The 13,459-nt window shown below is 47.3% G+C and overlaps 2 protein-coding genes across 6 annotated transcripts in view; both read left to right on the forward strand.

Annotated features, from left to right (window-relative positions):
- Positions 1-231: 231 nt before the first annotated feature.
- Positions 232-3,484, forward strand: mrpl55 (mitochondrial ribosomal protein L55). 2 transcript variants are annotated; one of them, XM_004915578.3, is made up of 4 exons: positions 232-315; positions 745-886; positions 2,040-2,241; positions 3,275-3,484. In XM_004915578.3, the coding sequence occupies exons 2-4, from the start codon at positions 840-842 to the stop codon at positions 3,428-3,430; spliced, it is 405 nt and encodes a 134-aa protein (XP_004915635.1). In that variant the 5' UTR covers positions 232-315; positions 745-839; the 3' UTR covers positions 3,431-3,484. The 2 variants fall into 2 exon arrangements, with proteins under 2 accessions (XP_004915635.1, XP_002939355.2); XM_002939309.5 differs by having other exon boundaries at positions 238-321.
- Positions 3,485-7,128: 3,644 nt separating this feature from the next.
- The window catches only part of c1orf35 (chromosome 1 open reading frame 35), a 10,792-nt gene continuing 4,461 nt past the window's right edge, over positions 7,129-13,459 (forward strand). For 2 of the 4 annotated variants that reach the window (XM_012964710.3, XM_012964712.3), the window contains exons 1-6: positions 7,129-7,625; positions 9,715-9,822; positions 10,560-10,710; positions 11,362-11,407; positions 11,716-11,798; positions 12,799-12,868. In XM_012964710.3, coding sequence (XP_012820164.1) covers positions 9,729-9,822; positions 10,560-10,710; positions 11,362-11,407; positions 11,716-11,798; positions 12,799-12,868 — 444 coding nt within the window. In that variant the 5' untranslated portion in view covers positions 7,129-7,625; positions 9,715-9,728. 4 annotated transcript variants of the gene reach the window in all.

Consider the following 13,459-nt stretch of genomic DNA (forward strand, 5'->3'; position numbering starts at 1 on the left):
AGCAAGTGTGGGCGGGACTATACTGTTAGCGGCGCACTTTCGATGACGCAATCAAGTTAGCGTCTGTACGGAGAAGTGTGTGAAAACAAAGTTTTGTGCAGGAATAAAATAATCCTGTGAGATTTACTGCATTACTGACTAGGTATCGGGTGGGTTTTACTTGATAACCGCCATCTAGCAGCACTCACACCGCCGATGTTGCTTAGCCCCGCCTCCACACTCCCAGCGCCGCTCAGCTCCTCCCCCTTCCCACCCATGTGATCGTGACATCAGTGCCGAGCTAGTCCGGTATTACTATAGAACCCTGCCGGTCCCGTAAGTGTAAGTGGGCTCGTTTGGCGCTGGCGGCGGGATATTGGGCTCAGCAGGGTGGGGAGTGAATATGAGGAGCTGGGGAACATTCTCGACCTTGTTACCCCCTTGTGTACAGAGAGAGGCGCTCAGGGTGACCCTGTGTATCCATGTGCCTCCCTGTCACTGAACTACAACTCCCAGCATTCTACTGAACTACAACTCCCAGCATTCTACTGAACTACAACTCCCAGCATTCTACTTGCACTTCACAACAGCAGAAATGGTTAAACGTGAAATGTACCGTTCTGCACTGCTGTTTGTGACTCCCAAAACAATGTAGCCAACTACAGCTGCCCTGGGCTACAGAAATTGCATTACACATAACCATGTACTGAGGCTCATAGTGACCCCCTGGCGCTCAGGGGCTGATCATTTCCTCTTGTGTTACAGGCCCCCCGCTCATGGACTAAGGATATTCGCTTGTGGTGACGGTTCGACGGTGGTTGCGCTGTTTCATGGTTAAACCTGTGACTCTTTAGCTGCCAATGGCGTCAGTAGGAAGACTTGGGGTGACCCTGCACTCGGCCATCAGGTGAATATAAAGGGGCGCTGACTGTATAATAGGCTGAGAGTGACACCATAGCACTATAAAGGGGTGGTGCACCTACAGCTTAACCTTTAGTAAAGGTGCCCATACACGGGCCGATTCTAGCTGCCAATATGGGTCCCTTAGACCAATTGAGATCTGGCCAATTTCAGGCCCGTCGGTAGTGCCCATACACAGGCGAATGCCTGTGTATGGGCACTACCGACGGGCCTGAAATTGGCCAGATCTCGATCGGGCAGATTTGAAGATTAGTCGGATCAACGAGCTGATGCGGTCCCCGAACCGATGGACGCCTATACCTGTCATTCTAATTCGATCGCCTGGCCCCAGGGCCAAACGAACAAATTAGCCCGATATCCCCCACCCCTAGGTAGAAGATCCTCGCCAAGCCAGCTGATCTAAACGTGTTTGGCCACCTTAAGTTATAGAATGGCCTATTCACTTGGTCTTCATTATTTAATTTTCATAGATTTTATTTTGCCTTCCTCTTTTGACTCTTCTCAGCTTTCAAATGGGGGTCACTGACCCCGGCAACAAAAAAACGATTGCTCTGTGAGGCTGCAATATTATTGCTACTTTTTATTGCTTTGAGTTAACGTTTAGTTTTTTATTATTTGTACTTTTTTTGGGGGTTATTTTGTTTTCAGTTCAGGAGCTCTCCAGTATGGAGTTTCAGCAGTTATTTGGTTGCTAGGGTCCAAGTTAGCTTAGCAACCAGGGAGTGGTTGCAAAGGAAGACCAATGGCAAATCATCACAGAATGTTGCTCTCTACGTCATACTAAGTTAACTCAAGGGTGAACGATACCTTAAGGCAGGGGGCCTCAAACTTTTTAAACAGGCGGCTGGTCCACGGTCCCTCAGACTGTTGGGGGGCCGGACTAGCGTTAGTCCTCAAACTATGCCCCGCCTCCCCTGCGTCTTCACCCCTGGCTACTACCTGTCTGCCTCAGTGTGGTCCTTGACCCCAGTGCGTCACACCGGCCGACAGAAATGATGCTAGACAGGTATTAGCCAGCTTATCTGCCTGTGTATGGCCACCTTTACTCACAGAGTCTGTGCCCCTTATAGTTATGCTATTAACTGCTAATGAGCTCACTGTCTATGTGCCAAGATACCACTGATTTATTCTCCCGGTAGCCTCTTGCAGCCTGCGGCATGTAGAACGTTCCTCCCCGCTGCTTGCCGGTTGCACAGCTCCCCCTGGCTGCATGACTCCAACAGAACCTCCATAGTGCGCTGCGGCAGGAAGACCCTCATACGTCAGTATCCCGTGTTACTGGTCCAACCCGATGGCTCTACCGTTACCATCCAGTACAAGGAGCCCCGCAGGATCCTTACGGTAAGAAACTTTGTATAAGGGGAGGCTATAAGGAACGTGGGGGCCCATCCAGCCAGAGAATAATAGAGATGCAGGCAGGGCCGCCATCAGGGGGAGAGTTGTCCCGGGCCCGGACAATGGTTGCTTTAAAGGGGGCCCGGCTGTGATACAGTTTTTTAGCTCGGGCCCCCTTTAAAGAACTCCGGGCCCTGTCATTAGTTCATTGGTGGCTAGAGGGAAATTTGATTGGTTGCGCCCCGCGTGTCCGTACGCTGGGTAGGACTCTGGGGGGGAGCCGGAAGTTTCTGGTGGGAGCAGGGGGGGAGCCGGAGGATGCTTGGAGGGGGGTGGGAGCTGGAGGATACTGGGAAGGACTCTAGGGGGGGAGCTGGAGGATGCTGGGAAGGACTCTGGGGGGGAGCTGGAGGATGCTGGGAAGGACTCTGGGGGGGAGCTGGAGGATGCTGGGAAGGACTCTGGGGGGGAGCTGGAGGACTGGGGAGGGGGGTTACTGGAGAATGCTGGGGGGCCTTTTTTAGAGGGGCCCTGAATACCAATGTTTTAGGGGGGCCCTGGCTACCAATGTCTGTGTGTCTTTTGTACTGATGGGAGGGGCCATTGGGGGGCAGGGTGGGGGAGAAAATTTTGTTGTGAGGGGCCCCGTGATTTCTGATGGCGGCCCTGGATGCAGGCAAAACTGAAACTGCAGTAAATGTATAGGGGCATTCCTTCTCTGCTTGCAATGGCAAGCTCTATGTCAGCATATGAAACACAGAGCGCTTGGTGGCCCCACAGGCAATAGCACTATACATGGGGGGGGGGGGCAAAGCACCCAAAATGGATTTTCATTGCCATGAAAGGAAATTGCCACTGGTAACCCCCAATGGAAAGGTATTTTTGGACGCAGGGAGTAATTTCCCAACCAAGTGACCCACTTGCCACCAACACAGTTGTGTGAGCCCCACAAGCGACACTGCTTAACCACTTACTTGCCAACCGTGTGCAATAATTCCATTTCTTCCCCCCCATAACAATGAATTCATCTCCTCCCCAGATGCCGGTAGATATCAGCACCCTCTCTGAGGAGGACAGGAAGGCGCGGCTACGCAAGCGGGACCAGTCCAAGAGGGTTACAGCCAAGCAAGACAAAGAGGAATTTGACGACGGCTTTAGCGTAGACCAATACAGTAAATTTTGGAAGAAAAAATAAATATTTTTTTGTTATTAAATATTAAGACAGTAATAAATATATTCCCTAACCCTATTTCTTTCTTTGGCATTTAATATTTTTTTAAATGGTGGAAATAAGATTATAAGCATGATTATGCCATTAACCCTCTTAATGCCGGAGGTTTGTAAACATAGTGCGCGGCACAAATCGAAAGGCAACCCAGAACTGCAGCATCCAGGGCGTTGGCACAAGTTATTTTTTGTATAGTCACTGTAGATTCTGTGGAAGTTGGGACCCATAGGGTTAAATCTGATAGACTCTCCATTTTCATTGGGATTCATTATAACCATTATTATCATATGATAATCATATTATCATTATAAACCAGATCAACTGAAACAGAGACTAGACTGGGGGGAGTACATGCAGGGATACTGTTATGATTTTTATTTCATTACACTGTTTACATAGCAAATAATTCCCTCTGCCATTTAAAATGTTGTTCTTGAACAAGCAATGGATTTGTAGCTGTAATATTGGTGTGTAGGCGCCATCTCAGTGCCTTGTGCCTGAGTCTGAGCTTTCAGCCAGCGCTACCCATTAGAACTGCTTTCAGCTAACCTATTGTTTCTCCTACTCCCATGTAACTGGAGGAGTCCCAAGCCGGACTTGGATTTCTTACTATTGGGTGCTATTCTGATACCTACTGGGAGCTGCTATCTTGCTCCCTTCCCATTGTTCTACTGATCGGCTGCTGGGGGGGAGGGGGGGATATCACTCCAACTTGCAGCGCAGCAGTAAAATGTGCCTGAGTCTGAGCTTTCAGCCAGCGCTACACATTAGAACTGCTTTCAGCTAACCTATTGTTTCTCCTACTCCCATGTAACTGGAGGAGTCCCAAGCCGGACTTGGATTTCTTACTATTGAGTGCTATTCTGATACCTACTGGGAGCTGCTATCTTGCTCCCTTCCCATTGTTCTGCTGATCGGCTGCTGGGGGTGAGGGGGGGTATCACTCCAACTTGCAGCGCAGCAGTAAAGTGTGCCTGAGTCTGAGCTTTCAGCCAGTGCTACACATTAGAACTGCTTTCAGCTAACCTATTGGTCCTCCTACTCCCATGTAACTGGAGGAGTCCCAAGCCGGACTTGGATTTCTTACTATTGAGTGCTATTCTGATACCTACTGGGAGCTGCTATCTTGCTCCCTTCCCATTGTTCTGCTGATCGGCTGCTGGGGGGAGGGGGGGGGTATCACTCCAACTTGCAGCGCAGCAGTAAAGTGTGAGTGAAGTTTATCAGAGCACAGGTCACATGACTGTGGCACCCTGGGAAATGAAGAATATGGCTAGCCCCATGGGAAAAACAGATTACAATGCAGGATTCTGCTGGAGAAGCGCTATTAACTGATGGGTTTTGAAAAAAACATGTGACAGTATTCCTTTTAACTTTTAGTATGATGCAAACAGTGATATTCTGAGACAGTTTGCAAGTGGTCTTCTTTGTTTTTTGTTTGTTTTTTTAATTGTTTAGCAAGTCTGAGTCTAATTTACCCTAGCAACCAGGCAGTAGGGTGAACGAGAGACCAGAAGATGAATAAGAGAGGGTCTGAAGAGAAAGTTAACAGTAGGAGCCTCACAGTAATAGGTTTTTGGCTCCTGGAGCCAGGGAGCCCCATTAGGAATCTGGAACAGCAAAAGAGGAAGGAAAATAATGAAATGACTGAGCCTTGTCCTGATTCATATAATGGCAGCACTTACATTGGCATGACTGTAATTTCATCTAAGTGATAGGGACGCTATTCCTCTACTACAGTGATCCCCAACCAGTGACTCGGGGGCAACATGTTACTCCCCAACCCCTTGGGTGTTGCTCCCAGTGCCCCCAAACCAGGGAGTTATTTTTGTATTTGATTTGGAGGCAAGTATTGGTGTCATAAAGAGCAGGTGAATTGTCAAAAAGAGCTTCCAGAGGCTGCCAGTCCACATTGAGCTACCAAATAGCCAATCACAGCCATTATTGGTCACCCCCTGGCAGTTAGGCAGGTTATATATAGGCATTATGGTTGAACTTGATGGATGTGTGTCTTTTTTCAACCTAACTTACTATGTTACCCAAAGCTGCCTCCTTGTCCCATCATCCCTTCCTGAATGGAGCATAATAAGCACAGTGTCCTAGGGTGACTTGACAGCACTGCCAGTGGCTACGGTACAAACGGTGGAGAGGAAGAGGCCAGTCAGCTCAGCTAAGGCAAAACCAACAATACCGCTAAACTCTCCAAATCTGTAAATAAAGGGGTACCCGTGTATGCAATGCCCTTTAGTTGAACAGACCCACGACCATCAAAGTTCAACACTTTTGTCAATGTAAAACCTGCCTAACTGCCAGTTGATCCAGAGGAAGGCAAAAACTCCATCTGAAGCCTCTCTAATTTGCCCCAGAGGGGAAACAATTCCTTCCTGACTCCAAATTATCAATAAATAAAGCGAGCAATCGATATGGGAGTCTATTTGAAAAAATAAACTTGAAAATGAATAAATAAGCCCATTAATAGCTAGTGTGCCGGCCAAGCACCAAGTAGACAATCTTCAAGCCTGCGTTCTGGATAACATAGTAAGTTAGGTTGAAAAAAGACGTACGTCCATCACGTTCAACCATAATGCCTATATATAACCTGCCCAACTGCTAGTTGATCCAGAGGAAGGCGAAAACCCCATCTGAAGCCTCTCTAATTTGCCCCAGAGGGGAAAAAATTCCTTCCTGACTCCAAGATGGCAATCGGACCAGTCCCTGGGGCAACTTTACTAAGAATGAATTTAATTAACCCTGTATCTTCCCACTTTCTCAAAAGTTATCCATTCCCTTCTTAAAGCTATCTAATCCATACCTCCCAACTGTCCTGATTTTCGCGGGACAGTCCCTCTTTTGACAGCTCAGGCCGCAGTCCCGGATTCTTAAGGTGGCCATACACGAGCAGATCTGCTCGCTTGGCGATGTCGCCAAGCGAGCGGATCTTCCCCCGATATCCCCACCTACGGGTGGGCGATATCGGGGAGCATTTAGGTAAAAAAAAAATAATCCGATCATATGGCCCTGGGGCCAAACGTTAGGATTATGTGGGCGGCAATGGGGCAGTCGGCAACGAGCTGATGCGGTCCCCGATCCGACCAGATTTTCTAACCTGGCCGAGATCTGGCCAATTTCAGGCCAGATATCGGTCGGCCAGGCCGCTCTGCTCTCCCCATACACGGGCCGATTCCAAGGGACCGATATCGGCAGCTATAGTCGGCCTGTGTATGGGGACCTTTACTGAAAAGTCCCTCATTTCCCTTTGATATCCCGCACTGAAGCTAAAAAAGATACAAATTTAATTAAAAGTAGCAATTGCCAGAGAGCCCAGAAATCTCGTCACCTGCACTTAGATACATTGTTTCTCAAATTTAATTAAATAAGTGGGCTTTTGGCAGAGAGCCCAGAAAGGTAACAAGCCCCCCCTGCACTGAGATACAATTGTAACTAATAAGCTAATAAGGTCTCTTGGGGGAACTGAGACTCACAGCCTAAAGGGCAATTTCACCTTTTTCAGCAAAACTGTAATAATACATAAAACAAAACCCCCAGAAATGTGTTTAAACTTTAAATAACCTGCCAAATGTAGTCACATGGGAGTGGTATTTAGGGGGTGTGGTCGCAAAAATGGGCGTGGTCAAAAAATCCACCTCACTGTGCTTGCCATTTATTTTTGTCCCTCTTTCCATTTTCAAAATGTTGAATGGCGGTAAGGTTTAATGTATCTGCCAGTAAGTGTCAGTTAGGGGGTCACTCCCCTATTAGTAGTTTATAGTCCATAATAAAACAATGTTTAAGGAATCGGACAGAAAGTAAATAATAAGCGTTGCTATGTGAGTGTACAAGGGCAGGCAGTACAGCCCATTCCCTAGGCAGGAAACCCGGAAGGGAGTGTTTTCAGATTCCGAGCGCTATTCGCGGATCCCGAATTTAAGGCTCCAGTTCTGTTCACACTGGCGCACTCGTCGCTAAACTTGTATAGCCCGTATATACACGGAGTTTATTCACTGCAAGCAAAGCGTTTGCGGTTTTGCCCAAACTAAATATGGCGGCGCGGCCGGACTGCTTCCGGTCATATGACTGCCGCTGGCTCACTCACGCTGTAGGAAGTTCTGCTCTCTTGTTGTGATCTGCAGCAGCGCTGCCCAGCCTGGCACCTTCGCTTCTGGTGAGTTGTGGTCTGGGGGATATTCCATTTGGTACAGGGGTCTGAGGGATATGCCATTTGGTACAGGGGTCTGGGGGATATTCCATTTGGTACAGGGGTCTGAGGGATATTCCATTTGGTACAGGGGTCTGAGGGATATTCCATTTGGTACAGGGGTCTGGGGGATATTCCATTTGGTACAGGGGTCTGGGGGATATTCCATTTGGTACAGGGGTCTGAGGGATGTTCCATTTGGTACAGGGGTCTGAGGGATATGCCATTTGGTACAGGGGTCTGAGGGATGTTCATTGGACAGGGCTGAGGGATAATTCCATTTGGTACAGGGGTCTGAGGGATATTCCATTTGGTACAGGGGTCTGGAGGGATGTTCCATTTGGTACAGGGGTCTGAGGGATATTCCATTTGGTAGCAGGGGTCTGAGGGATATTCCATTTGGTACAGGGGTCTGAGGGATATTCCATTTGGTACAGGGGTCTGAGGGATATTCCATTTGGTACAGGGGTCTGAGGGATATGCCATTTGGTACAGGGGGAGGGGGGATATTCCATTTGGTACAGGGGTCTGAGGGATATGCCATTTGGTACAGGGGTCTGAGGGATATTCCATTTGGTACAGGGGTCTGAGGGATATGCCATTTGGTACAGGGGTCTGAGGGATATGCCATTTGGTACAGGGGTCTGGGGGATATTCCATTTGGTACAGGGGTCTGAGGGATATGCCATTTGGTACAGGGGTCTGAGGGATATGCCATTTGGTACAGGGTCTGAGGGATATGCCATTTGGTACAGGGGGAGGGGGGATATTCCATTTGGTACAGGGGTCTGAGGGATGTTCCATTTGGTACAGGGGTCTGAGGGATGTTCCATTTGGTACAGGGGTCTGAGGGATGTTCCATTTGGTACAGGGGTCTGAGGGATATGCCATTTGGTACAGGGGTCTGAGGGATATGCCATTTGGTACAGGGGTCTGAGGGATATGCCATTTGGTACAGGGGTCTGAGGGATATGCCATTTGGTACAGGGGTCTGAGGGATATTCCATTTGGTACAGGGGTCTGAGGGATATGCCATTTGGTACAGGGGTCTGAGGGATATGCCATTTGGTACAGGGGTCTGAGGGATATTCCATTTGGTACAGGGGTCTGAGGGATATTCCATTTGGTACAGGGGTCTGAGGGGATATGCCATTTGGTACAGGGGTCTGAGGGATATGCCATTTGGTACAGGGGTCTGAGGGATATGCCATTTGGTACAGGGGTCTGAGAGATATGCCATTTGGTACAGGGGTCTGAGGGATATGCCATTTGGTACAGGGGTCTGAGGGATATTCCATTTGGTACAGGGGTCTGAGGGATATGCCATTTGGTACAGGGGTCTGAGGGATATGCCATTTGGTACAGGGGTCTGAGGGATATGCCATTTGGTACAGGGGTCTGAGGGATATGCCATTTGGTACAGGGGTCTGAGGGATATTCCATTATGGTACAGGGGTCTGAGGGATATTCCATTTGGTACAGGGGTCTGAGGGATATTCCATTTGGTACAGGGATAGCAATAAACACCAAGTGCTACCCCTTCCCTTATATCCTGTGGTCTCTTCTGCTGTGTCCAAAGGCTGCTATGGGGCACTCAGATCCACCATTATCACTGCTGTTAGTCTATAAATGATATGTATATAAAATCCCTGCCATAAAGCAAAATGGGGCTTGTGTTTGCTGAAAGGAAATAGATTCCCCCATTGCAAGCACAAACAGTGGCAATAACCATCAAACCATACAACGTTACACAAACTTTCATGTTTTTTATAAGGTAAATGTAAACACCTTGTATTGTGAGAGCAAATAGGGGTCCTGGCAGATATGCTACACCCGGCCGTCGCTGCCCAGATTGGGTCAGGCAATAGGGAGTAATGGCCACGCTGACCCCAGTAAGTCTGTCTGAACTGAAATGTCAAATGCTGATGCCCCTTTCTGGGGATGTGGTAGAAAAATGGGTAAAAAATCTCAATGTACAGGGCCCTCTGTAGGCGCTAGTATGTGGGTGCTGCCGGCATGCTGTTACCTGTTACCTCCCTGTATTTTTCTGTGGCAGCTCCTGAAGTCGCCATGTTTGGCTCCTCGCGAGGGGGAGTGCGTGGGGGGCAGGACCAGTTTAACTGGGAAGATGTGAAAACGGATAAACAGCGAGAAAACTACCTAGGTGAGTGCTCTGTCCGGTTCCTCTAGGGCAGGGGTCCCCAACCTTTCTTACTCGGGAGCCACAGTCAAATGTAAAAAGACTTGGGGAGCAACACAAGCACCATAAAAGTTAATGGAGGAGCCAAATAAGGGCTGTGATTGGCTATTAGGGGCCTCTATGCACCCTATCAGCTTACAGGGGCTTTATTTGGTAGGAAATCTTGTTTTTATTCAACCAAAACTTACCCCCAAGTCAGGAATTCAAAAATAACTCCCTGGTTTGGGGTCACTGAGAGCAACATCCAAGGGGTTGGGGAGCAACATGTTGCCCCGGAGCCACTGGTTGGGGATCACTGCTCTATGGGATTTGCTATTGTTTCTGGGTTTAAAGGGGACATTGTAGTTTGTTATAGGTTCCTATGGTCTCTTATTTTGTATAATAACCAGGGGCAAGTACACAAGTTTCTATATTCTCTCCGTGGCCTCTGAACCCTACGTGCCCCTGAGTATTCCTCATTCATTAATTGGTTAGCTCACTGTAAAATGTACTTTTAGCAAAATGATTAAGGATTCACCCAAATCGTAATCCTGGATTCGGTGAATCCCTATTCATTATGCTAAAAGTACATTTTACAGTGAGCTAACCATTTAAAGATGAATGAGGAATACTGGGGGGGGGGTCTTACAGTTTGAAGACCACCATCATTTCATGCTGCTAAGCCCTAATCACATACTGTGGCGACTGCGCTTATTTTGCAGGAAATTCGCTGATGGCGCCTGTAGGACGATGGCAGAAGGGCAAAGATCTGACCTGGTACGCCAAGCAGAAGGGCGGAGGGGCAAAGCTATCCCGGGAGCAGGAGCTGGCTGCTGTGAAACAGGCCGAAGAGGAAGCCATGTTGGCTGCACTGTGAGTTTATCCGCTCTGATGCCTCCCTTGCTTAGTAACTAGAAAGAAAATCTTGTTACACGCAATCAAATTGTTCACCTTTGAGTTAGTATGATGTAGAGAGTAATATTCTGAGACAATTTGCAGTTGGTCTTCATTTTTTAATATTTGTAGTTTTTTAGTTAGTTCACTTTTTGTTCAGCAGCTTTTTGGCATTTTAGCAGCTTTCTGGTTGCTAGGGTCCAATTACCTTAGTAAACAGGGTAATGAGAGACTGGTATATGAATAGGAGAGGTCCTGGATAGAAAAATAAGTTATAAAAAGTAACAATAACGATAAAACTGCCCCACAGAGCAGTAGTTTTTGGCTGCCGGGGTCAGGGACCCCCCCATTTGATAGCTGTAAACAGTCAGAAATAAAATAATTAAAAAAAACATATGAAATAAAAAATGAAGACCAATTGAAAAGTTGTTTAGAATTGGCCATTCAATAACATAAGTTAACAGTGAACCACCCCTTTAACGTGTTCGACCGCACTTTAGCGTTCGTTCTGCCAGCTGCTCTATTCTATTGTATGAGCTTGCCAGCAGAGCTTCTATTAGGGGCTAGAGATCATATTCACCCATAGCTTTCACCGGTCATTGATTCTTAGCCTTTGTCCTTCTATTTCAGGGGCTACAAGAATGTGAAGCGTCAGCCCACTGGGCTTAGCAAGGAGGTAAGCACCAACTGGCGATTGTATTAACTTCTCTAACCCCTGTCCCCGTTCCATGTTATGTTCCAGTTTAGATTTATATACAAGTATAAAGTGTTCATTCCCTGCATAGTTGCATGTATTTATATAGCAGTGGAAGCTGCCATGTTGGCTTCATAGGGAGAGACATCCTTCATAGACCTAAGAACAACACAAAAATGTTTGACCAATAGGGGGAGCTGTCCTACGGAAGTCTATGGGGAATGCCTATGCTTTTTTACCTGCTCTCGTTCATGTATAACCTTGGTCTTTCTCTCTGTGCCCCCTGCTAGGAGTTTGCCGAAGCGTGCAAGAGGGACGGGGCGGAGAGAGACGAGAAGGATGTGGACAGAGTCCTGGGCTTAGGAAGCTCGAGGTAAAGACTGATTACTGTGTGACTGCTGCTGTCATGGGATGCTCTTCAGAGCCAATGGCGGAGCCCTGGGGGTCCTGCCATAGACAATAGCATTCACACCTGAATGGTTTTTCATGTAGATGATGTAGAGAGAGATATTCTGAGACAATTTGCAATTGATCTTCATTTTTTATTTGTAGTGTTTTTTCGTCTTTTAATTTTCAATTCAGGAGCTCTCCAGTTTAGCATTTCAGCAGCTATTTGGTTGCTAGGGACCATGTTACCTTAGTAGCCAGGGAGTAGTTTGGATGGGAGGCTGGTATTCGAATAGGAGAGGGACTGAATAGAACAGAATATTACAGAAATTTACAAAAAGTAAAAATAACATTGTAGCCTCACAGAGCGGTAGTTTTTCAGCTGCTGGGGTCAGTGACCCCCATTTAAAAATGGCAAAGAATTGCAAGAAGATAATTCAAAAGCTATAACCAATTGAAAAGTTGCTTAGAATTGGCCTTTCTATAACATACTAAAACTTTAACTACCCCTCACATGGGCATAGGATATATTGGCGTAATATACATAATATTCTTACTGTGAATGGAAAGGGGGCAGAGCCGAGCCGGCCAAGTGGCCCTGTTAGTGGCTCCCTCATTGCTGCAACTTCTAAACTCCCCCAGCAGGTGGAGCCAGTGGTAAATAAACGCTGCTTCACATTGGTTCATTGATTTTATTTTTTTAATTATTTTAGAAATATAAAATGCATTATGACTGCTCCTACTCATGTATGAATGTAAATGTGCCATAAAGGGGCTTTCTGCGCAGAGTTTACGCTACTTACCCATAGGCCCATGCGCCGCACACTTGCTCTGCATCAATAATAAGAGTGTGAACTTCCATCACTGATTTTAATTTGGTCGTTTATAAACAAGATGGATCCAGGTTTGCTCTGGTTTTATAATTCTATGTATGTAATAGTTTTCATCTGCCCGATGAGCCTCCATCTTTCCTTTCTGCCCCACAGTGGGACCAGTAAAATGATGCTGTCAAAGGAAGACAAAGAAGCAGCAAAAAAGGGTTTCTCCATTTTCACAGTAAGTTCTTATGTTGCTGAATGGAAAGAGACATCCCGCGCTGTAAAGGAATAGTGTCTTGTTATTGGGTCCCAGTGTGTTATACTTTTATAGGGGGTGCTAGCGGCACTCTTGGGGACCTCCCCAGCTCTTAACCAGGCTACAGATACAAAGTGCAACTGGGGTAACAGTCACCCTGCTATAGTTCCAGGGGTACCCAGGGCACTCACCCCAAATCCCCCCCCCAACTGGCCTTCAGGCTGTGCCCCCTTAGCCCATAACAAGGTTACAGATATATAGAAACATTGGGGTAACAGTCACCCTGCTATAGTTCCAGGGGTACCCAGGGCACAAATAAGCACTCACCCCAAATCCCCCCCTAACGGGCCTTCAGGCTGGGCCCCCTTAGCCCATAACAAGGTTACAGATATATAGAAACATTGGGGTAACAGTCACCCTGCTATAGTTCCAGGGGTACCCAGGGCACAAATAAGCACTCACCCCAAATCCCCCCTAACTGGCCTTCAGGCTGGGCCCCCTTAGCCCATAACAAGGTTACAGATATATAGAAACATTGGGGTAACAGTCACCCCGCTATAGTTCCAGGGGTAC

This window comes from Xenopus tropicalis, chromosome 6 (assembly GCF_000004195.4).
Source record: "Xenopus tropicalis strain Nigerian chromosome 6, UCB_Xtro_10.0, whole genome shotgun sequence".
Classification (NCBI taxonomy): Eukaryota; Metazoa; Chordata; class Amphibia; order Anura; family Pipidae; genus Xenopus; species Xenopus tropicalis.